This window comes from Ranitomeya imitator, chromosome 1, assembly GCF_032444005.1.
Source record: "Ranitomeya imitator isolate aRanImi1 chromosome 1, aRanImi1.pri, whole genome shotgun sequence".
Taxonomy (NCBI): domain Eukaryota; kingdom Metazoa; phylum Chordata; class Amphibia; order Anura; family Dendrobatidae; genus Ranitomeya; species Ranitomeya imitator.
This window is the reverse complement of record NC_091282.1, coordinates 434,757,268-434,782,803: the sequence shown is the minus strand read 5'-3', so window position 1 is coordinate 434,782,803 and position 25,536 is coordinate 434,757,268. Positions and strand designations below refer to the sequence as shown.

General features: G+C 40.7%; 1 protein-coding gene, 1 long non-coding RNA gene and 3 other non-coding genes across 5 annotated transcripts in view; 2 read left to right on the top strand and 3 right to left on the bottom strand.

The window, feature by feature from the left end:
• Positions 1–6,155: 6,155 nt before the first annotated feature.
• Positions 6,156–6,228, bottom strand: TRNAT-UGU (transfer RNA threonine (anticodon UGU)). The gene has a single exon. It is a non-coding gene; the product is annotated as a tRNA-Thr (tRNA).
• A 6,143-nt stretch (positions 6,229–12,371) lies between these two features.
• LOC138657854 (uncharacterized) lies at positions 12,372–13,322 on the top strand. The gene is made up of 3 exons (XR_011317224.1): positions 12,372–12,441; positions 13,014–13,068; positions 13,170–13,322. It is a non-coding gene; the product is annotated as an uncharacterized lncRNA (long non-coding RNA).
• A 138-nt stretch (positions 13,323–13,460) lies between these two features.
• LOC138670988 (uncharacterized) overlaps positions 13,461–25,536 on the top strand; it is a 42,706-nt gene continuing 30,630 nt past the window's right edge. Inside the window, exons 1-3 of the mRNA XM_069758852.1 lie at positions 13,461–13,578; positions 13,660–13,776; positions 14,078–14,791. Coding sequence (XP_069614953.1) covers positions 13,494–13,578; positions 13,660–13,776; positions 14,078–14,791 — 916 coding nt within the window. The 5' untranslated portion in view covers positions 13,461–13,493. The remainder of the gene's footprint in view (positions 13,579–13,659; positions 13,777–14,077; positions 14,792–25,536) is intronic.
• On the bottom strand, positions 22,306–22,378 carry TRNAT-CGU (transfer RNA threonine (anticodon CGU)). The gene has a single exon. It is a non-coding gene; the product is annotated as a tRNA-Thr (tRNA).
• Positions 25,160–25,232, bottom strand: TRNAT-CGU (transfer RNA threonine (anticodon CGU)). The gene has a single exon. It is a non-coding gene; the product is annotated as a tRNA-Thr (tRNA).

Below are 25,536 nucleotides of genomic sequence, written 5' to 3'. Positions count from 1 at the left end.
GGAGTGCAGGGGGGGTGATTGGAGCACGGGGGGGTGATTGGAGCACGGGGGGAGCGGACACGAGCACGGGGGGGAGCGGAGCACAGGGCGGAGGGGAGCCGGAGCAGTGTACCGGCCAGATCGGGGGGGTGGGGGGGCGATCGGAGGGGTGGGGTGGGGGAACACTAGTATTTCCAGCCATGGCCGATGATATTTCAGCATCGGCCATGGCTGGATTGTAATATTTCACCCGTTATAATGGGTGAAATATTACAAATCGCTCTGATTGGCAGTTTCACTTTCAACAGCCAATCAGAGCGATCGTAGCCACGAGGGGGTGAAGCCACCCCCCCTGGGCTAAACTACCACTCCCCCTGTCCCTGCAGATCGGGTGAAATGGGAGTTAACCCTTTCACCCGATCTGCAGGGACGCGATCTTTCCATGACGCCGCATAGGCGTCATGGGTCGGATTGGCACCGACTTTCATGACGCCTACGTGGCGTCAAAGGTCGGGAAGGGGTTAAAGATATGTGGAAATTTTTTTGTGCTGAAAAGTTGGATGATTGTCTTTTGCTAATTTCATCTCCTGCAGACATACAATATTGGCACAAGAACGAATAATCTCTTTCCAAATGGTAAATCTTTTATTAGGGCTGTTGATGCCTCTAACATTATAAGAAAGGATTTTCATTATTAATTATGAATGAAACAAAACTGAGCGATAAAGATAAATACAACAAAACTGGTGGTTGGCCTATCTAAAACTAGCCAAAATACACAAGAACTAACTTAGGGGTTCTCCTGGAGGACTCCAAATTTATTGAGTCTCACCTAAGTGTGGGGTATACAAGACTTGTGGCTGAGGCCCACAAAGACACCTCAGAGTTAGAGGTCTTATGAAAGAATGAAATTATGAAAATAATAAAACCTATATTTTCTAATGTTTATCTTTAAAGGCAGGTTCTTCCATGAGGAATTTAATAAATCTCAAGCCTTCTTGAGGGGTATCGATCGGATAATTTTTGCTGTTGTACCACACTAAGAGTTTTGTTGGGAAGCCCCATCTATAGGGCACTTTGAAGTCTCTAAGTTTAGCTGTTATGTCTTTAAAGGATCTACGCGCATCCATCATCGCTTTGGAGAAGTCTGAGAACAATTTTATGTTCCTATACGGGTCAGGGAAGGAGCCTTTTTCCTTGATGCCTTTCAAAATCTTTTCTTTTGTATCGAAGAAATGTACTCTAAGGATAGTATCCCTGGGCTTGTCTTGGGGTATCCCCTTAGGACGTGGCAGGCGATGGATACGGTCAATGTTCAGTTGTAAGTCAGAGAGATTGGGGACCAGTTGTTTGAATAGATTTTTAGTGTATTTTGAGAGATCACCTTGCGGGACGGATTCAGGAATGCCTCTTATCTTTAAGTTATTTCTTCGACTACGATCTTCGAGGTCTGTTAACTTATTTTTGAGGGTAAGGATCTCAGCTTGAAGATTAGAATTCTGTTTGGATAGGTAAATGGTGTCTTTTTCAACAAGAGTTAATCTTTTTTCATTCTTCTCGAATCTTTGAATGAAATTGTTGCAAGTTTCCTGCAGGGTTTTGCTCTGTAATTCAAATCCTATCCTCATAGATTCATTAAATGACCTAAAAAGGCTAGCCAAGAAACCTTCAGTGGCAGGCTTGTTAGAACTAAGAAATTCATCCAGGTTAATTAAAGGAGGTGGGATCTCTGCTATTGGTGGCACCTCTATGTGATCTGTTTTAACTCTCTGTCTGTCTGGGCTATTGTTCGGTGAATAGTCATCAGACTGATTGTCCAAATCTTCAGTGGAAGGGTCATTTTTACTCCCATGGTCACTAGGACCTTTTCTTTTAAATGATCTAGAAGTATCCATTTCATTAGGTGAGATGGTATTTAGAATTGGAAGTTTGGACACTCCATTGGGGTCTCCTTTACGGGATGACATGCTTATTGGCAATTTGGATGTTGAATTTTTTCGTGTAGTCCCTTCCCTTGTAGCTTTACTGTATGTTAGGAATGAGGATTGTTTAATAAATGTAGAACTTGGTTCCCCTGACTTAACAGGGGACCTTGATCTAGTAGGACTAGGTGAGTTAAAGAAATCTTCATAAGATTTAGAGTGAGCCCTTTGTAGAGATTGTCTACTTGTTTGGGATTTATTTTTTGTTTTCCCTGTTCCTGTCTGCATTTTGGTCGGTCTCATTTATTGACACTTGGATAGATATAATAGTATGATACAATTAATTATAGTATATAGCCCTTGGAACTCAATATACAGGTAATTGCATGTAAATATTGCTATATGATACAATATATTGATAAAAGAATAGCTGTCAGTCAAACAAATAAAGTTGGTAACCTGAAACACAAGATACTACACACAAAGGTTCAGCATGCGAAGCTTACAAGTTAAAGTAGGCAGATAATTACCTCATAGGCCTCACAAGTTTTGTAAAGAGTAAATAGGATAATGTACCTTTTAGATCTAGAATCTTTGATGTGGCAGCGTAATGAGATTTATATCCAGCCAAGAAAGAGGTTAAAGATTAAATAAACAGCCTGTGTAAGGGTACCGTCACACTATAACATTTCGATCGCTATGACGGTACGATTCGTGACGTTCCAGCGATATCGTTACGATATCGCTGTGTCTGACACGCAGCAGCGATCAGGGATCCTGCTGAGAATCGTACGTCGTAGCAGATCGTTTAGAACTTTCTTTCATCGCTGGATCTCCCTCTGTCATCGCTAGATCGGTGTGTGTGACACCGATCTAGCGATCTAGCGATGCGATCCAGCGATGCGTTCTCTTGTAACCAGAGTAAACATCGGGTAACTAAGCGCAGGACCGCGCTTAGTTACCCGATGTTTACCCTGGTTACAAGCGTTAAACTAAAAAAAAAAAACAGCACATACTTAAATCTGGTGTCCGTCACGTCCCTTGCAGTCTCTGCTTCCCGCACTGTGACTGCCGGCCGTAAAGTGAAAGCAGAGCACAGTGGCTGTGCTTTCACTTTCACTTTACGGCCGGCAGTCACAGTGCGGGAAGCAGAGACGGCAAGGGACGTGACGGAAACCAGATGTAAGTATGTGCTGTTTGTTTTTTTTTAGTTTAACGCTTGTAACCAGGGTAAACATCGGGTAACTAAGCACGGTCCTGCGCTTAGTTACCCGATGTTTACCCTGGTTACCCAGGGACTTCGGTATCGTTGGTTGCTGGAGAGCTGTCTGTGTGACAGCTCCCCAGCAACCACACTACGATTTACCTACGATCACGGCCAGGTCATATCGCTGGTCGTGATCGTAGGTAAATCGTATAGTGTGACGGTACCCTTACGTACAATGGGAGGAAGATTCTTGATTCCTTGATCAGGATGAAGAAAAGAATACAATGATTCCTATTCCTCAAATTTGCCCAAACAAACTGAGAGTAACAGAGCTGAGCCTATGGATGACAGTAGGATTAGAAGATAAGGGGAGTAAAGTCTCTGACCAGATTGTTATATATTAAAAGAACAAGGCTCTGAGCTGCAGTTAATTAATATTATGTATCATAGGACACTTATAAGTCCCCTAATTAAATATATATGGGGCTTAGATGTCACTAACCAAAATGAAATAGGAACTATAAGGTATAAACTTATAAGGCACTATTTATGAGATGGTCTATATACAAACCCTATATCCTCTCCCTTTGCATTCTAGGTACAAGTAACCTTTAAAGTTCTCTGAAAGCCGTCAATTCCTTATGGGACTGAATCCCAAGACACCACCCAGGCAACCAGAGTCGCCTTTATTGTTTCAAAATGTCTTCACCTTGAGATTCTTATCTAGTTGATAGGGAAACAGGATCCTACAATGATGGGTGCTTTTTAAAAAAAAAACAAAAAAAACCTTTCCTCCTCCTTTCTGGTGTTCCAAAATTGCAGTCTCCTTCGGTGTTCTGTCTTCAGACAATTCAGCCCCTTTGATCTTAGATAAGCAATGTATCTGTATTGATGGTCGGCGTGGAAGCAGGTACCTGAAGCGCTCCTGGATCTATAATCTTGCTGAAGCAGGAGCTTGTCGCAGTAAGTCAAATGGAGCTGCCGGAACTACTTTCTACCTCAGGTGAGAATGCTGTTAAGCTGTGCAGTATTCCAGCCGGGTTTTACTGGTAAATCTCGGTTGTGCCACCTCTAATCTTTCAGATATATGTGTCAAAATGACAGAATGATAAATCTAAGTTGTCTACTGAGTGAAAACTAGGTGCACTGGTCATCAATTTAATTATATCCTACAGTCAAAAAATATATGAAGTGGGTATCCCTCCGCCTTTACACCATAGGGAAGAATGCTGTTTCAGTGCACAAGAGACCCAAATAAAAAGAAATCTCAGCAATATGGGCACCCAAATGACCAGGGATAACTGTCCAATTGGCTCTTAGGTGGAAAATGCAAGCACTGACCTTAAAGTTGAATTCTGGTGTGAGAAAAAAAAAATAGGTAAAGGTATCCCTCCGCTTTTCAAAATGTTGTCTCCGGTTTTATCTCCTACATTCTATGAAGTAAAAATTCTTGATTGAAAGCATTTTTTGACAGTAAAATGTTCCAATTCTGTTGTAGAGGGATAATAACTCAATAAAAATTATAAATAAATGCCTCTTGTGGATGGATTTTTTTTGTCGCTTTTTGGGTTCTTTAGTGGGAGCTCAGAGCTCTTACCTCCTACATCGCCAGAGCTCAGGCCACGCCCCCGAAATGTCCTAAATTTCTTGAAAAGTCTTCTGCGTGAAAAACTCATCAATTTGTCCTGAGTTTAAAAGCCGTCATATGCACATACCAGTTCCTGTTCCAAAAATTCATTAAAAAACTGAGTGTTTGCGCAGTCCAACACTTTAAACAAAACTTGTGTTTTTTTAACCCCTAGTGGTGTTTGGAAAAGTTTTGATCAAAAGTTCCTGAAAAAACCTCAGTGTGAATCTTTAGGTTATTTGCAGATGGAATTTTATTAAGGCATTTAAAAACAATGAGTTTTGCAAGCAGAAACCACTTAGGAAAACACCACTTTATTAGGTACTTCTGAAAACCCTATCAAACATTGCTCAAAAGAATGAACATAAGAAATTCTATGTAAAACTGACTTGCTCTGTCTATGTTGAGGTTTTTAAATGTCTTTTGACCACTTCAGGTTTCTAAAAATGCCAAGCGGTTAAAAGAAGTCACATGTCCATTCTTTTAGCGTTTTCCACCAGGAGCATGCTGTGTATTTTACAATACAAATCAGTGGAAAAGCTTAATACATGCCTGGACTTGCAACAAGACTTTTTTTTTGAGTGTTTTGCCATTGATTTGGCTTAAAAGAGCTAACTGTTTCTTCATGTTTAAATGGAGTGAAAAATGCTACCAGAAAAAAAGACTTCACCGAAACAATGGGAAAACCTTTCAAAAAAGCTGTCTCAAAATTGTCCAGGAAACAACCAAAAAGATGACACAAAAGACGATTCAGGGGAAGAAATGTCCTAAATTTCTTGAAAAGTCTTCTGCGTGAAAAACTCATCAAGTTGTCCTGAGTTTAAAAGCCGTCATATGCACATACCAGTTCCTGTTCCAAAAATTCATTAAAAAACTGAGTGTGTGCGCAGTCCAACACTTCAAACAAAACTTGTGTTTTTTGAACTCCTAATGGTGTTTGGAAAAGTTTTGATCAAAAGTTCCTAAAAAAACCTCAGTGTGAATCTTTAGGTTATTTGCAGATGGAATTTTATTAAGGCATTTAAAAACAATGAGTTTTGCAAGCAGAAACCACTGAGGAAAACACCACTTTATTAGGTACTTCTGGGAAGAGTTTTTATGTTCATGATGTGTTTCCTGGGGATTTTTTGCAGAGTTTGCAATGAGATTTTCACTCTTAAGGCCTTTTTTTGCAGATTTTTGTTTTGAATGTGCCTAGTTTGGAGTAGTTTTCCTCAGAATCGGCTTCACAGAAGCAACAAGTATTTTTTTTCTTTGCCACAACGTTTTTTTGAAAACCTGAAATGGATGAAAACTCTCCAAGTAATGTAATTACTAAGTCTGAACATTTTTTTCTCAGTATAATAAACCTTCACCTTAGCAGGTATTTTTTTTATAGATAAGCTCAAGTATCAAACTATTCAGTTTCAAAATAACACAAAGGCTCCAGTGAGAATTGAACTCACGACCCCTGGTTTACAAGACCAGTGCTCTAACCACTGAGCTATGAAGCCAGCGAAACTTTGCCCCATCTTTTGATCTCTATTTCGAACAGTGCAATAGCCATTCAGTTGCATTAAAGGGACTCTGTCACCTGAATTTGGCGGGACTGGTTTTGGGTCATATGGGCGGAGTTTTCAGGTGTTTGACTCACCCTTTCCTTACCCGCTGGCTGCATGCTGGCTGCAATATTGGATTGAAGTTCATTCTCTGTCCTCCATAGTACACGCCTGTGCAAAGCAATCTTGCCTTGTGCAGGTGTGTACTATGGAGGACAGAGAATGAACTTCAATCCAATATTGCAGCCAGCATGCAGCCAGCGGGTAAGGAAAGGGTGAATCAAACACCCGAAAACTCCGCCCATATGACCCAAAACCAGTCCCGCCAAATTCAGGTGACAGGTTCCCTTTAACAACACAAGTCATTTCATTTTTAGTTTGAAATCACACTCTTAACGTAATGTCCCATCACCAACAAACCAACAACTGCTCTTGCAATGCAAAAGCATGACTTGCAAACATTCTGAAGCTTCAGTTCTATAACTGACAACCTTTTTATTGGCAATCTGATGTGCAAAAAAATCAAATCGCATGGACTGGCAAAGAAGAGAATTCTACTGCTTGCTTAAATAAAATATGTAATTCTTTATATTACAAAATCACACATCAAGAATTGATGAAGAAGGGTAGTAGTGTATAATTCAGATTATTCGTCAAACTCAATCTGACAGGTGCCCCGCCCCCTATCAAAGTGTATAAAAGTGTGTAACCCCTCCCCTCCCCTTGTCTGACGGCTGGTATCCAGCTGGCCCTCCTTGTTTGATTCCCCCTTTTGATATCGTTTAATATAGTTTAATTTGTTGTAGTTTTGATATTATTCCCGTATTTTGTGGAATAACACATGTTTATAATTATAGCCTAGTCGTGTATTTATTTTACACGTGGTTTATAACACCTTTCTCATTTGTTTTATATTAGATTTTATACGTAGCCCCGAGTTTGATTCTGTAAGCTTTGTTTTATTCACAGTGTATTCATATAGTCCAGAACTTAAAGCTGTTTATATGTGTCTCTACTGAACACTAGTACTAAATGGTGAACATTAACTAAATGTTTATTTTCACAAACAGAGAATCTGCTGCGGTTCAGAGGTTTATAACACCTAGGTCAATTGCTGGTACCCAATAAATGTTTATTTTCACAAGCAGAAGAGGCAGCTTTTCTGTTTGTACATGTATTGTACCTGAAGGTTATTGCGGGTCATGTGCCCAGGCATTGGTTTTTATAACGCAGAATGTTTGATATTTGCTTTCTCTTTTTTTGTGTCCTGAAGATGGCATCTGAGAAGTTATTTGTACCTCTACTACGCATTAACTAAATTGGGGTCAGCTGTGTTATCTGAGGGTCATATTTTTTTGTACAAAGCAATGCTGTTTTGGTGATCTTTGTGCATGTAGGTGTTATCTGAGGGTCATCTGTGTTTTCTGAGGGTCATATTTTTGTACAAATTCATGCTGTTTGCTGATCTTTGTGAAGCAGAACTTTGTTTTATAACACATTTGTGCCTGTAGATGTTATCTGTGGGCCAGCGGTGTTATCTGCGGGTCAGCTGCTTGGAGGTGTTATGGTATATAATTATATCCTAGGATCTGCACGACTACATACAGCGTGTTATGTTCATTAAAATGTTTTATTGTCAGAACTAATTGGAAATAAAGAATACATTTTAAGCTAACCGCACTCACTTTACACAAACAGAAAAAAGGAAACACACTTTAAGTTAACTAACAGCATAATGCTGACAAATGCATCTTTGCGGAATCTGATAACGACACGATGAACAAAGGACTGCGTCTGAAAATCTTGATGTCACAAAACCTGATACGGTTCGATCATTATTCTGCAAGTCAGACGTGAAGTGCTGTAAAACCTTCTTAAATGGAAAGCCTCGCGCTAAATGGTATAATACATATATGCAATAATGACCGCATACACGGCTATACAAATCTTGAATTTGTGCGCTCTGATAACAATAAGAATAACAATTCTTGTTCAGGAATGTCACAAAAGCGCGTGGAAAGATAATATTATCCGCACGGAAGCCGTAACTGTCAAAAAATATGCCCGTCTTATCGTCGCAGAGTACGATTAATATCCAGTGGCGACCAGCTTGATTCGCCGGGTCTGTATTCACAATATATGCCGCGGGTCTCTGAGTCACTCTTTCTTCCGGAAGCAAATCACACGGAAACACACCGGCGAATATGCAGTCTGTATAATTATCGGACCGCGCTACAACTGTAAGCTGCAGACTGTCCATCGTTGCTTAATTAAAATCGTACAAGATCTCTCGCCTGTTATTAATTTCCAGAATGGTGTGGTTGACTGCAAAGACAATCATATTTATCGTGTGGGGTGTCGCTATTGCAAAGCGGACTTCAGCACGCAGATTACCTGTTTTAATGAGCGAGAAATGGCCTCCAGGCTCTTGATCAGGCGATAAATCAAAAGCAAATAGCGTGAAGCCAGCCATAAATTCTTCACGATCTATCGCCATGGCACAATCAGCCTTTTGCTTGCCCGATATATGGGCAAGCGCCATATATTCTCTGATGGCTAAATCAGCATTAAAATTAGGATTATAAGGCCTCGCGGGTATCTGCTGACCATCCAGATATAATGCCGCGTGGTTGACGTGGTAGTGGTGAAAGTCCAACGGGTTTTTTGTATAAGAACCGCTGAAGCCCTCATTATCTACAAACCCCAATATAACAGTTTTTGGTATCTGTCCTAGGAAGAGGTTCTCGTGGTTCGTGATCCGTGTCCCTGCGGCGATGCTGTACACTTTCAGGCATGTTCGGTCAACAGCATACTTGGCTGTAGCGGCTAGGAGGGCCTGGCTGTGGCCGATTCGGACAGCCGGTGATACCTGCACTCTTTTCACATAGAGAGCCGCCTGCGAGATTTGCACCTTCAGCGGCTCGGCTTCTGCGGACATGAGGCAGAAAGTATCCTTATTTCTTGACAGCTTAACCTTAAGGTCAAGGCCGTTCAATATTAACTTTGGCTGGTTAAATATATCCCCAAAAATGGGTCCCAAAAGGTCGATGGGTTTTGAGCGAGAGGCGGCACTGGCTCTTTTGATAAATCCCGCAGGCGCCTGTCATTATGATGCCCCGCAGTGTCTTTATAGAACAAACCGGCTGTAAATTGTGATGCCAGCGTCTGTGAACTGTAATTTAAAAGGGTCTCTATGTACGCTCTATAGCTGTAGAGATTGTCCGATTGTGAGATAAGTCGGTCTCCCAGAGTAATATCGACCTGGTTAAAAAGAGTGGCTAGAGGGTAGTTTATGAGCGCCACACGCGCACCATCGGCGATGGCCGTATTATCCTGCTTCACGATGCGACAGCTTATGTACAGCAGCGTGTTGTTCAGATCATAATAATAATCACCGCTACCAGATATGTAAAACTCCAACGGTCCATTGTCTGACAGAGCAGCAACCGGCTGTACTTCTACAAATAGAGATTTCTCGATACTTGTTTGAGTCGGTGGTACGGCAAAAATATCCAGTTCAGATTTTGCGCACTCTACAGAAGCGTCATGCAGGAAAGCCATGGTAACTGATTAGAAGATGTCGTCCGCAGAGCGTCTTACTCGTTTCTGACGGGGCCGTCTCTTGGATGTAGTTTTATTCATGAGCATCGGCGGTAAAGGAGGGCAAACGCGCCGCTTTCTTTTTTGGGCTTTTTTAGCGACATAGATTATCCCAGAGCCGTCTTGCTGGGTTGGTGTATTTATCCTTTTCATAAGGGCCGTCGATGCTGATGTCACGGCATCTGCAGCGATGTTCCGGGCAGCCGTCTGAACGTGTGGTTTTACTAATTCTAAGCCTTTTCTGAAAAGCGGCACGGCGCGACGAAATAAGCCTTTAAATAGTCCTGCCAGTCCAGAGCCATACATGTACTCGCTCCCGCGGAACCCCTCTAGTCCGTGCCCCGACTGGGCAGTATAGTAGCGGGCATAAACAGCAGGATCTCCATACACCCTTTGAGACAACATTTTATCGTGTCAATGCTGGCGAGGTCTAAAATGTAATCGCACTATACACTTGCCGTATCTGAATTTAACCGGCGTGCCCTGGTCCGACATGACTGTAATGTTTATGGAGTCAAAGTGTTGCTTGCACAGCGGTATGTAATCGGGCCGTGAGTAGCGCACCGTGACAATATCATTATCATCGCCGCTAACTTCTACGGTTCGTAGCAGTTGAACGTAACTGTCACCTACAAGTTGATGTTGAATTATATCAGTGTATACAAAAAGCGAATAAAAACCAGCCTTTGAATCGGGGTAAAAGCGGCGATTCCACGGCATTAAAGCAACGGGGGAGTCATCGACGGTCTGCAGTCCGAAAATAAATTTTAGCTTAGTACCCAGAGCAAACTGTATAGGGGATGGGTCGGTCAGGATCACCTCGCGGCGTAGCTCATCATACCGTATTCTGTAGGCAGGCGTAGATAAATACAGTGCTTCTATTCGGGCATTGACCGCGCCAACTAGCTTAGGAATGGACGAGTAAAATCCTGATTTTATGTGATACTGTACTAACGGTTCGCCGTGTTTAGCCGCGTAGAAGCTCCCTTCAAAAGCATCAAACGTGTTCCACGTATGGGGGTACTGTATTTCCGTTAACGCCACCTCATAATCTGCCGAAAGATGAACGGCCCACGCTAACTTGGTATTGTACTCAGATATTGTGTTTTCAGGGTAGATTTTAATTGACGAATTACTGGGTAATGTCACGAAAAATGAGCCCGCTTCCATGGTTATATATCTGTCAACTCCGAGGCCGGGATCCAACTATTGAATTTTTCGGGGTAGCCCAGCCATTTGACAAAGCAGTGACTCACACCCCTGACACGTTTTTTTCTCAAAATTTTTTCTACTCTGTAGACACGATCCTCATCCATAGGTATTTTTTGCAGCTCTTCCTTATAAAATGACCCCTCTACAGGCTCCCCGGCTAAATCACTGATTTTATAAAGGGGTTTATGAAATTTATTGGAGACGGCGGTAATTAAAAAAATCTCTTCGCTGTATGTCTTCTCATAGCCCTTACAGAAGGGCGATTTATAGCGCGATATTCTCACATGAGAGCCAACCGTTAAAGACGGTTTAATCGGTTTATTAGTAATAGTAGAACTGTAAATATTGCGCCAGATTTGCATCACATTTCTCTCTGACACAGACGCGGGACTACAGCGGATCGTTGAGTGGTACGTATGGTTGTAGCTATGCAGTAAATCCGGTAAAATATCAATATACCTAAAGGTATTATGATGCGTAAGATAGCGCCACATACGGGTTTTTAATGTGCGATTAAAACGCTCGACCATAGCGGCTTTTACATCATTGTTTGTAAAAAAGTGATGAATATTGTGCGTATTACATAGTTGCTTGAGTGATGAATTTATAAATTCTTTGCCGCGATCCGTCTGCAGTTTCTTCGGTATGCGCTTATCATTTTGAAATATTAATTCGAACGATCTGGCGACACTAGCGCCTGTCTTGTTTGTCAAGGCCACGCACCATGCGTATCTCGATAGAACATCAATCACCGTCAGGATGTATTTGACATTATCATTTTCCCTTGAATAGTCAATTAAACTTACGAGATCCGCCTGCCACTGCGCATCAATGGCCGAGACGTAAATTTTATTTGTCAAAAAGCGTTTTCTAGCAGGCTTGTGTAGCGTGTAGGTGTCTTGCTTATTCAACCAAGCAATAACATCAGATTTCTTTATTCCGCGCGCTCTTGCAGATCTAAATAATTTGTCAATACCCGAGAATGATCCGGGTGCCTGGCTTGTAAAATATTGTTTTTCTAATATGGCATCATACGATTTAGACGTCATGATTGATTAAAATGATTGTGGCTCGTTAATCAACAGCCTGCTTCTTTCAGAAATTCAGCTGTATAAAAATTCCTGTTTTAATCCGGCTATATCATGCGTGAGTTAATGCATGCATTAATTGCATGTATGGTTGTGTTCTGGGTGTTAACAGAAGGCGTGTGATGGGCGTAACTGGGTGTGTTTCTGGGTGTTAACAGGTGAGCTGATTTCTGACACTCAGGATAAATACAGCTGACTGTCCCACTACAGTACATCAGACATTCACCAGAAGTCCGACTAGACTAAAAAAAGCAGAGCTATTCTAAATGTAAGTATATATGCCAGTTGTCTTATTATTCGCAAATGCTTAATTATATTTAACTATGCATCTCTAAACCATAATTAAGGGTGTTATTTGTTTAATAAGTTAGTGTTATACTGGAGGATAGCTGCATATTTAGTATCGTTGTTTAATATAGTTTTACTGCATAAAACATATTCTGTGGTACATAATTAATATAGAAAGACTTATCCGCGGGCAACTATTATAACATAATTTATGTAATACAGTAGTTAATAACTGTTAATACGCCCTAACTAGCGCATGCAGCGCTTACTTACTACATGTGTTTTGTTTAACATAGACATATTTATAGTCATATTTATACAGTAGCGGTATATTTAGTGGGGCTGTGTAATATAGTTTTACCGCATAAATCATATTTGTGGCGCATAATTAATATAGAAAGACTTAGCCGTATTACCCATGATTTGCTTAGTATAAGAATATTTATACACGGGCCGCAGTTTTATTTGGTGTGTATATAAATGAGCTTGACGAGTGGTGGTGTGCGGTTAATATAGATTGCGCAAAAAATTTACACAGATAATTTATTTTAGATGGAATCCCAACATTTTTCGGCTTTTTCCAGTCAAGTTGCGGATTCGGTATTCGGTATGTTTCAAGATTTATATACATGTATCTGTTAGTGGCCCATTCTAAGTAAGGATTGTTTTATATATTATCTTTATATTGTTTATTCTTTCTTGTTTAAGATGAATTAATCAGGACCATCCCCGATAATCTAGATGAATTTACCAGGAACACCCCCGATGCTGTAGATGAATTTATCAGCAACTACAGCGATGATTTTTTAAACGGCTTCAGCGTGCCTACTCTGGAGTGTGGCGCTGCTGTGGGGGCTTTGACTCAGGACATCATAGGTGCGTTGTGTGACTGCTGTGTATGTGTGTGTGTGTGTGTATATAGCTTTTAAGTATTTAGACGTGTAAATATATATATATTAATTCTTTACAGATGTCGACATGTTTCCAGACCCAACCACCTCGGAACACAATCAGCTACCTGTTGAGGAACTGATGTACCAGACCCCCACGCCGAGAAACAGTCCTGTTTCTAGAGCACCTAAAAAACAGCTCGGACCGGGGTGCCGGAAAGGAAAAGGTAATCGTATGAAAAGTTTTTGCACAACCGCTCTGAGAAAATCCACCACGCCTCTACTAAGGCCTATATCTTTATTTATAGCTTGTAAACTGAAGCCTAGAAGAATTTTCACAAAAGAGAATATACCGGAGCTAATGGAGAGCCTCGCAGAAGCTACAGAAGACGCCACGGCAATCATTCACCACACATCGCTATCCCGTAAGTGTATATTTTGGTATACATGCACAGTCTCTGTACAATCAATGATACACGTGCTTCACCATTGAGATCCATGGCACACACATATCTGACACATGTATAATCTTTCCTGCAGCTAAGCGCAGCGGCCTGCGACGGTCTCACACATATCTGACACATGTATAATCTTTCATGCAGCTAAGCGCAGCGACCTGCGACGGTCTCGCACATATCTGACACATGTATAATCCTTCCTGCAGCTAAGCGCAGCGGCCTGCGACGGTCTCGCACATATCTGACACATGTATAATCTTTCCTACAGCTAAGCGCAAAGTCATGAGAAAAACACCTCCAGCACCTCTACAGCCGCTACAGATCACCGAGAATGGCGCAGCACCAGCGTGGCCGGCGATACAGACGGCTAATGGAGCTGTTAGAGCACATCCGCTATCACCGATCTGCGTGGTTCAGGACGCAGGAAACCCTGTGCCGTCGGACCATCGTGAAATACCCCATTCAAGCACCGGCCAGCCATCGACAATCCGTGTGAATGACCCCGCGCTACTATATCCAGAAGTGGTCGAGGCACCCCGAAAACATAAGCGAAAAACAAAACATGTTACAGAGCCACCAACCGCATCCTGCGCCGTGGGTGCAACAGCCACGATGACTCGTGAAGAGTATGATCGCGAGATTGATCAGCTCGCTGATGGTAAGCAACCATCCGTAGAACCGCTCATTATACGTATGTCCCACACTATGCAACCGTCAGCGCCATGTGTAACGGGGCCTGCTAATGCCTCTGGGGTCGGACCCTCAGGACCCTCTAATTTGGGTGACATATCTCATGTCTGTGTATCTAACTCTGTTAATGTTAAGAAACGGTCAAAGAGGTCGCGACCGGCTGATGTTAAGGTGTGTAAAGAGCTTAAGGTGTGTAAAAAGCCACGGATTCATGCGCCAGCTATAGATCTGCCGCATGAATCCCGCAGCTGGGGCCCCGTTGAAATGCTTGTGTTTCAGGAACACTTCGTCCGCTACTTACGCTACAAACGCTGGTTCCCCAAAATAATGTTTTTTTGCGATACTTTTGAAAAATTATTATCAACACAAAGCCCAACACAGGCTAATAAGTCCGAACTATACGCACTTCGGAGCCTGCTGCTGGATGGCGAGATAACAACTACAGCGACCCCATTATGACTAGATATGGTCGGCTACGGCATGCATAAACCGCCTAAACTAACACTACCCAGGTATAATAGGGCTAGAGTTATAAAGAGGGCTCTAAAATTGTTGGTCAGCGCTAGACGGGCGCTATGCTCTAGGGGGCGTCGTGGTGACATGTGTACTGCAGTGCCTCTACAGACACCACAGACGTCGTCACAAGAGTCAGAACAGCACTCACATAGCCCAGGCAGCTCTGCAGATGCCGCACATGCATCTACACAAAATTCACAAGCCTCAGACGCTGACGCTGCTGGTAATGTGCGGAGCCCCGATCATACAGTATTTTTGCAACACATACATCATCATGAAAGAGCCCTCCGCAATTTCAACGGCCATATACATACAGATCATTTTAGATTTGTAAATTTAGAGCGTGTACGATCATTTGAAGAGGGCTTGAATATTGTTCATGAGGGCATTCAGGCATTACTGGATAGAATCATCAGGGACATTGAACCTGGCGACTTTGTACAGTTAAGGTTTGATGCCGGCGATACTTTAGACCCTATTTTCACTACAAAACAAACCCGTGAAGATTTTAATTCTGAATCTTTTTTAAATGCTGTTGCCCGCGCACTTCAAAGTAACAGTGAATGCATATCATCCAATTCGCTAAAGCTAGTCGTCACCATCATTAAAAATCGACGCGGTGGTGTAAAAAGGCGCTTGAAATCTATAGCGAGCAGTCAGATCATTAAACAAAAGAGACAATGGCTGTATGATTTTAACAATTACACGACAAATCTGTGTTTGGCTGCTAGTGTGTGCGCCCTGATGGACGACACGGATGTCACTGATGGTGTTTTACTGAGCCGCTCTAAAAACATACACGCAGCACTGGGCATCCCTGATGATCAATTAGTGAGTTTTAGCGACATCCCTGCATTTGAAAAATATTTGGGGGTAACCATTAAAGTACTGTACTATAGTCAGGGCGATTGGCGTTACTTTCAGAGCGGTAATACACCTAATGGTAAAACAGTATTCATATTGTTCCATGATAATCACTACTACGGTATCAAAAATATGAAGGGTTTTATCGGTGCTAATTACTTTTGTGAGCTCTGCAATTCAGTGTTTCACCACAAAAACAACCACTCCTGCCAGTATTTTTGTAAAGCCTGTCAGAGAGAGAATTGCGAAGAAAGCGGTGCCGACCAACAGCCCAGATGTCCTGTTTGCAGAGTTTATTGCCGCTCGAGCGTGTGCTTAGATTATCACAAACAATTGGGATTAGGCGACCCAGCATTCTGCAGACTTAAAACATTTTGTGATAAATGCAACCTTTTTGTCCCCAGAAATAGCGAAACAGAGCATAAATGTAATGGTTTGCGCTGTCCTGTATGTCGCAGACATATAAATAAATTCGATGCCCATCTTTGTTACATGCGGAAGTATGTAGCACAGGATGAGTCAGATTGTTATATCTTTTATGATTTTGAATGTATGCAGGAGACAGGCACACACGTCCCGAATTACATTTATGCTACAACGCTGTATGGCCACCCCTCCTGGGAGTTTGAGGGCGATACCTGTACACATGACTTTGTACAGTTCTTTACAAGCGGTAAATTTTCAGATCATACATTTATTGCCCACAATGGTGGAAGATACGACTCATACTTTATTGTTAAGGAACTGATTTCTGAAAAACTACAAGTACAGTTGATAACCCAAGGTGGCCGTCTCTTGTGTGTGTCGCTACACGATTTGTCTATAAGGTTCATAGACTCTCTAAATTTTATCCCCATGAAACTCAGTAAATTACCACAGGCCATGGGCTTTTCAGGAGGCAAAGGGCATTTTCCACACTTTTTCAATACCCGAGAAAACCAAAACTATGTAGGTCCCATACCTGATGTAAAATATTATGGGGTGGAGTACATGTCACCTGGTGAGAAGGTAGAGTTCCTGGAGTGGTATGAGACACAGGTAAATACAACTTTTGACTTCAAGGCCGAGCTAAAATCTTATTGCAAACAAGATGTTGAAATTTTGAGACACGCCTGCGAGATCTATAGAGAGCGTATTATGCAGATGATGCAGAAAAATGTTAAAAAATACTGTAAGCGTCAAAAGCAAAGGATTGTAGTGAGCAGATGTGTTGATCCTTTTCAGCTCATCACCCTGGCCTCGGTGTGTATGACAATGTACCGCTTTAAATTTCTTCCAAAAAAGACAATCGCCATTTTACCTGGTGATAATTATCACAAGGCAAAAAAGCGCTACTCGACACGCGCTATACAGTGGCTCATGTATGTGGCCCACTCTGAGAACATCGACATACAGCACGCTTTGAGAGGCGGTGAAAAACAGGTCGGGAAGTATTTTCTAGATGGCTATGCCTATGTTAGCGGCCAGCACATAGCCTTTGAATTTCAGGGGTGTTTTTACCACGGCTGTCCCGTGTGCTATAATGAAAATGACAGGAATAAGGTCACGAGTACGTCCTACGGTCAGTTATATTACACCTTTTTAGCTAAAAAGCGTTACTTACAGTGTTGCGGGTACACAGTAAGACTGATGTGGGAACATGAGTGGAATGAAATGGTTGAAAATGATTCTAACCTTCAAACATTTCTTCGCCAGATGGAATTCCCCGTTCCTTTAGACCCCCGTGATGCGCTTTATGGCGGGCGAACTAACGCCATTAAGCTCTATCACCATCTGGAAGAAGGGGAGACTTTACACTACTACGATTTCACCAGTCTGTACCCCTTTGTAAACAAAACTAAAACATACCCTGTAGGCCATCCAGACATCATCTACGACAATTTTGGATTCATTAAAAAATACTTTGGCATTGCTAGAGTCAAGGTCTACCCGCCGAGAGATTTATTTTTTCCAGTTCTACCGGTAAAACTCAACAAAAAATTAATGTTTCCCCTTTGCTACACATGCGCTGCAAATTCCCAGGCAGATATTTGTGCCCACAGTGATGAAGAACGGGCGCTGACAGGCACCTGGTGCACTATAGAGCTCGAGATGGCTATAGAAAAAGGGTATCGGATCGCTCACATCTACGAAATATGGCATTTTCCTAAAACCACTGATGATCTGTTTGCGCCTTACATTAAATTACATCTTAGGGATAAGCAGGAAGCCTCTGGTTATCCTAGCTGGTGCACTGATGACGCCAAGAAACGGCAGTACATTGACTCTTTTCTTGAAAAAGAAGGTGTCCAATTACGGCCTGAAAATATAGCTGTCAACCCTGCTAAGCGACAGATCTCCAAGCTTTTCTTAAATTCTTTATGGGGAAAGTTTGCTCAGAGATCTAATCTATCATGTACCAGCATTGTTAGGGATCCAGATGAGCTTTTTAAGTATTTGTTCCTGCCTTACTATGACATTTCGATGTTACATTTCCTTGATGATGACACCGCAACCATTAACTGGAAATATGCAAAAGGCCACCACACACTCAACAAAAACACAAACATTTTTATAGCGTGTTTTACAACAGCGTATGCTCGGTTAGAGCTCTATTCGCTGCTGGACCGGCTGCAGGAGAGGTGCCTTTATCACGACACAGACTCAGTTATTTTTGTACAGAGAGATGGTGAGTGGCAACCGCCTTTAGGCGATTACCTGGGGTAGCTGACCAGTGAAATACCCGATGGTACACACATCACAGAATTTGTATCCGCGGGCCCCAAAACTTACGGCTACAAACTCAACACCGGTAAAACTGTCTTAAAAGTTAAGGGGATAACACTAAATGTTGGTAACTCTCAATCTATTAATTTCAACAGTCTGAAAGATCTAGTTCTGGACTACCCGCGCAATTCTGCCGCAGAAACTCAGAAACGTATTGTCGTACAGCAGGCGTCCATTGTGAGAAATAAAAAGTACTGGGATATTGAAACAAGGCCATTACGCAAAACACAAAAGTGCGTTTATACAAAGCGGCGACTATTAGACGATTTCACAACATTACCTTTTGGGTATTAGTCGAGTATTGTGATGGATACGCGTCTGCAACACCCGTTCTCGTGCATTCTAGCAGGCCCGTCTAATTCTGGAAAGAGCTATTTTGTAAAACAGCTGCTATATAATATTGAAGCTAATTTTTCTCAGAAACCTGATAATATTGTATGGTTTTATTCGTGTTGGCAAAAACTATATGATGAAATCTCTCTCTCTTTTCCCCACGCCAGATTTGTGGAGGGTCTGCCGAATACATTCGTAGATGACGAATTATTCCCACCGGAGAAGGTGAATTTGGCGATTGTTGATGATCTCATGGAGAATGCTAGTGAGAATTGTGAGATAGAAAAAGCCTTTACCAAGTATGTGCACCACAGAAATCTCAGCATTTTCTACCTGGTGCAAAACATATTTTGTCAGGGTAAGAAAAGCCGTACGATAAATTTAAACACAAAGTACATGGTGCTTTTAATAACCCCCGAGATAAATTACAAATTTTAACTCTAGCTCGTCAGATGTATCCCGGAAAAACACGTTTTTTCCTAGAAGCTTTTGAGGATGCCACGCGGGAGCCTTACGGGTATTTGCTTGTAGATTTGAGAGCTAATACTCCTGAGGATCTGCGTTTAAGGACTGGGTTGTTTCCACCCGCGTTGCCCGCTGTCTATGTTCAGAAGAAAAACACTTCTAAAAAGTGAATTTTACCCGGTATCAGACATTCTACGCTGTGTGCGTTGTGCTGTAAAGATGTCTGAGAGGCTCCGGCGTAACTGGGCTCTCTTAAAAACCCTAGTGAAAGCAACCCCCGCTGTCAGAAAGTCTATTTTGCGCGATGCAAGCAATGATTTAATTACAGCCATAGGCGAGATTGCTTTAAATATCTTAAAAGGCAGGATTCTGCTGAAAGAGCGCCAAAAAGGTATATTAAAGAAGTGGCGTAAAGCTATAAGAACCCTGAGCGACAGATCTCAGCCCATAAAGAAAAAGAAGCGCCTACTAATACAGGCCGGTGGGTTTATCGGCCCTCTTTTAGCTTTTGCAATTCCAATAATAACAAGCCTGATCGCTGGAAGATAATGGAGCATGCAACGAAAATGTATCTAGTCCCCAAACAGGAGCTAGACAAACTAAGACCCGGTACTACAGATAACATACGCGACAGTGTTATTCGACGCCTTGATGGTGAAATTAGCGACATTTTACAGCGTCGTGACATTCCCGATGATGTGAAAATTAAAATGTATAGCTCTGTGCTACAACGCTACTTGGTACATACGAGGCACAGCTCAAAAGAAGTAACGGCTTTAAATCTCGTTAGCCCTCCTGATCCTGGTCAGCAGCAATTGCCAAATACCGACTCTGATAAAAATCATGAGATCGCTGAAATTGTCGGACATATAAACCAAAGATATAAAAAGAATGCTGAATTTTTACTAAACAGGCTGCTGCAGAATAAAAATGTCACAGCATGGAATAATAATGCTGAATTTATTTTCAAAGGATCCGTAATACCCGGGTCTAACTTACTGGATTTGGTACGTAGTACAACGCAGAGTCATGCTCTGAACAGTAGAAATTTACCGCCGGGTTGGGATTCATTTATGCAGGCTATGGCCGAGCTAAATATGCCGTCTACAGTTGTGGGTAACCCCGCTACTAGGAAGCTTTTAGATGAATTAAAAATTACCAACAGTGAGACACGCTCTGTATCTACACCGCTGAAGTTAGCGGCGGCACCCCGTACAATTCAATCTTTACATTCCCCGTCATTAGGTACCACACGTGGAACTTTGCTACCTAAAAAAAGGTCTCTACCGATGCTACAAACCATGTGGCTCACGATGTAAAGAATGTACTGGCTAAAATGCTGTACTCGCCTTGTAACGCTATATTAATTATTTTGTAAGAAGTGTAATGATGTATGTTCATTGTACTATTTAATGTTTTTTACTTTTTATATTCTGTAAGAATTTTTATAGTATTGAAATGTCTTTGAGATGCTGTTTTATTGTGAGAAATAATATTTTTTACATTTTTACAATATCGTGTCTTTGGTTTTTATTCGTATAAAACACACCGCTTCTTACTTGCGTGTGTTGTATATATATACAGACACAAGGAGAAAATCTGCTACACTGTGAATAAACACAGCTTACAATTTACTGTTAATGATCCGTCGAAACACATAAGTTTTCTAAGGAAGCGAATACAAAAACAAATAGACAGCTACAGGACACAATAACTTTTCTTTAAACCTCTGAACCGCAGATAAGCCTACATAACCTTCAGGTACAATACAGGTACAAATGTGTTATAAAACAAAGTTCTGCTTCACAAAGATCAGCAAACAGCATGAATTTGTACAAAAATATGACCCTCAGAAAACACAGATGACCCTCAGATAACACCTACATGCACAAAGATCACCAAAACAGCATTGCTTTGTACAAAAAAATATGACCCTCAGATAACACAGCTGACCCCAATTTAGTTAATGCGTAGTAGAGGTACAAATAACTTCTCAGATGCCATCTTCAGGACACAAAAAAAGAGAAAGCAAATATCAAACATTCTGCGTTATAAAAACCAATGCCTGGGCACATGACCCGCAATAACCTTCAGGTACAATACATGTACAAACAGAAAAGCTGCCTCTTCTGCTTGTGAAAATAAACATTTATTGGGTACCAGCAATTGACCTAGGTGTTATAAACCTCTGAACCGCAGCAGATTCTCTGTTTGTGAAAATAAACATTTAGTTAATGTTCACCATTTAGTACTAGTGTTCAGTAGAGACACATATAAACAGCTTTAAGTTCTGGACTATATGAATACACTGTGAATAAAACAAAGCTTACAGAATCAAACTCGGGGCTACGTATAAAATCTAATATAAAACAAATGAGAAAGGTGTTATAAACCACGTGTAAAATAAATACACGACTAGGCTATAATTATAAACATGTGTTATTCCACAAAATACGGGAATAATATCAAAACTACAACAAATTAAACTATATTAAACGATATCAAAAGGGGGAATCAAACAAGGAGGGACAGCTGGATACCAGCCGTCAGACAAGGGGAGGGGAGGGGTTACACACTTTGATACACTGTGATAGGGGGCGGGGCACCTGTCAGATTGAGTTTGACGAATAATCTGAATTATACACTACTAAGGGTCATTAGACTCCTAAAGCTCTGCTAGAGGTAGCATAATTAAGGAATTTGACAAACATATTACCCAAATGTCATATATGATCATGGTCTTATCAAGAACTTTTGAAAAGGATGTCGTAACTTCACATAAAGTCAATATTGAATCGCACCAACTTTATATCACGTACCAAACAGATCAGCAAGTTTTATATGAGAGACAAAGAGTTTGTAAGGCTTCAGTGAGAGTCGAACTCACGACACCTGGTTTACGAGACCAGTGCTCTAACCTCTGAGCTATGAAGCCATCGAAAAGCAACAATTTCTCAGGCAATGTAGGGATCAGTCTGTTAGAGGTTTGGGTACGCTCAGTACATCCTAAGGATCATTTACTATGCTACATGGGAGAAATGCAAAGAAACTGTGCAAAGATTTTTCTTTAGGTACCAATTTGACATTGACATGGGAAAAATATCAACTTGAAATGCATATGAAAACTTACAACCCATACAAGCAATGATTGTAAGATAAGGCTTGGTAAAAAAAAAAAATGTAAAGAAAAGCATGATGATTTATTTATATTTTCAATTGTACCAAATTTAAAAATGATTTCATAAATTTTTTCAGGTCAGTATTACTCTATGTGCAAATGGAGTTTTATGGAACCATTCAAAAAACATGAGTTTTTCAAGTGGAAACTTTTTACGAAAGCAAATCTGCTCTAAAGTCTTTGTCTCCACATAGCATTAGATCTCTGGCCATGATTTTCATTTATATTTTCAATTGTGCCAAATTTAAGAATGATATCTGAATTTTTTTTGTGTCAGTATTAGGATATATGCAGATGGAGATTTATTGAGGCATTCAAAAAAGAAGACTTTTTAAAGCAAAAACACCCTTTCAATGGGGAGCATTTAAAGAGTTTTAGCTTTATAAAGTGGCTCCTAAAGCACTTTTTAAGAGTTCTTGAAGTGTTTTTGAAGAGTTTTTTTCTAAAGCTTTTTCTTTGCAGCCTTTTGATTTAAAGTGTCTACTTTAGAGCAAATTCCAGCAGGATCTGCTTCAAAGATGCAATATCCCCTTTTATTTTCACCTGGCATTTTTCAAATCCTGAAGTGGATAAATCACTCAAAATAGCTATGAGTGTGTGTTCACACTAACTTCTATTTTTCCTGCATTTTCAGGGCAGAAACTCTACAAGACTGTGCACACAGAGGTTTTTAGCTGAGTTTTCAGAGCAGAATCTGGGCAGAAACTCCAAATTTTTGAGGAGCTATGAGATTTGCAGGTGCATTTGTAGAGTTTCCACTCAGTTTCAACTAGGTGGCTATGTGCACATGACGTCTTTTTTCAGGCGGCTTCCACTACTGGAATCATTTGAAAACCCTATCAAACATTGCTCAAAAGAATGAACATAAGAAATTCTATGTAAAACTGACTTGCTCTGTCTATGTTGAGGTTTTTAAATGTCTTTTGACCACTTCAGGTTTCTAAAAATGCCAAGCGGTTAAAAGAAGTCACATGTCCACTCTTTTAGCGTTTTTCACCAGGAGCATGCTGTGTATTTTACAATACAAATCAGTGGAAAAGCTTAATACATGCCTGGACTTGCAACAAGACTTTTTTTTGGAGTGTTTTGCCATTGATTTGGCTTAAAAGAGCTAACTGTTTCTTCATGTTTAAATGGAGTGAAAAATGCTACCAGAAAAAAAGACTTCACCGAAACAATGGGAAAACCTTTCAAAAAAGCTGTCTCAAAATTGTCCAGGAAACAACCAAAAAGATGACACAAAAGACGATTCAGGGGAAGAAATGTCCTAAATTTCTTGAAAAGTCTTCTGCGTGAAAAACTCATCAAGTTGTCCTGAGTTTAAAAGCCGTCATATGCACATACCAGTTCCTGTTCCAAAAATTCATTAAAAAACTGAGTGTGTGCGCAGACCAACACTTCAAACAAAACTTGTGTTTTTTGAACTCCTAATGGTGTTTGGAAAAGTTTTGATCAAAAGTTCCTGAAAAAACCTCAGTGTGAATCTTTAGGTTATTTGCAGATGGAATTTTATTAAGGCATTCAAAAACAATGAGTTTGGCAAGCAGAAACCACTTAGGAAAACACCACTTTATTAGGTACTTCTGGGAAGAGTTTTTATGTTCATGATGTGTTTCCTGGGGATTTTTTGCAGAGTTTGCAATTAGATTTTCACTCTTAAGGCCTTTTTTTGCAGATTTTTGATTTGAATGTGCCTAGTTTGGAGTAGTTTTCCTCAGGATCGGCTTCACAAAAACAACAAGTATTTTTTTTCTTTGCCGCAACGTTTTTTTGAAAACCTGAAATGGATGAAAACTCTCCAAGTAATGTAATTATTACATCTGAACATTTTTTTCTCAGTATAATAAACCTTCACCTTAGCAGGTATTTTTTATAGATAAGCTCAAGTATCAAACTATTCAGTTTCAAAATAACACAAAGGCTCCAGTGAGAATTGAACTCACGACCCCTCGTTTACAAGACCAGTGCTGTAACCACTGAGCTATGAAGCCAGCGAAACTTTGCCCCATCTTTTGATCTCTATTTCGAACAGTGCAATAGCCATTCAGTTGCATTAACAACACAAGTCATTTCATTTTTAGTTTGAAATCACACTCTTAACGTAATGTCCCATCACCAACAAACCAACAACTGCCCTTGCAATGCAAAAGCATAACTTACAAACATTCTGAAGCTTCAGTTCTATAACTGACAACCTGTTTATTGGCAATCTGATGTGCAAAAAATCAAATCACATGGACTGGCAAAGAAGAGAATTCTACTGCTTGCTTAAATAAAATATGTTATTCTTTATATTATAAAATCACACATCAAGAATTGATGAAGAAGGGTCATTAGACTCCTAAAGCTCTGCTAGAGGTAGCATAATTAAGGAATTTGACAAACATGTTACCTGAATGTCATATATGATCATGGTCTTATCAAGAACTTTTGAAAAGGATGTCGTAACTTCACATGAAGTCAATTTTGAATCGCACCAACTTTATATCACGTACCAAACAGATAAGCAAGTTTTATATGAGAGACAAAGAGTTTGTAAGGCTTCAGTGAGAGTCGAACTCACGACCCCTGGTTTACGAGACCAGTGCTCTAACCTCTGAGCTATGAAGCCATCGAAAAGCAACAATTTCTCAAGCAATGTAGGGATTAGTCTGTTAGAGGTTTGGGTACGCTCAGTACCTCCTAAGGATCATTTACTATGCTACATGGGAGAAATGCAAAGAAACTGTACAAAGATTTTTCTTTAGGTACCAATTTGACATTGACATGGGAAAAATATCAACTTGAAATGCATATGAAAACTTACAACCCATACAAGCAATGATTGTAAGATAAGGCTTGGTAAAAAAATGTAAAGAGAAGCATGATGATTTATTTATATTTTCAATTGTACCAAATTTAAAAATGATTTCATA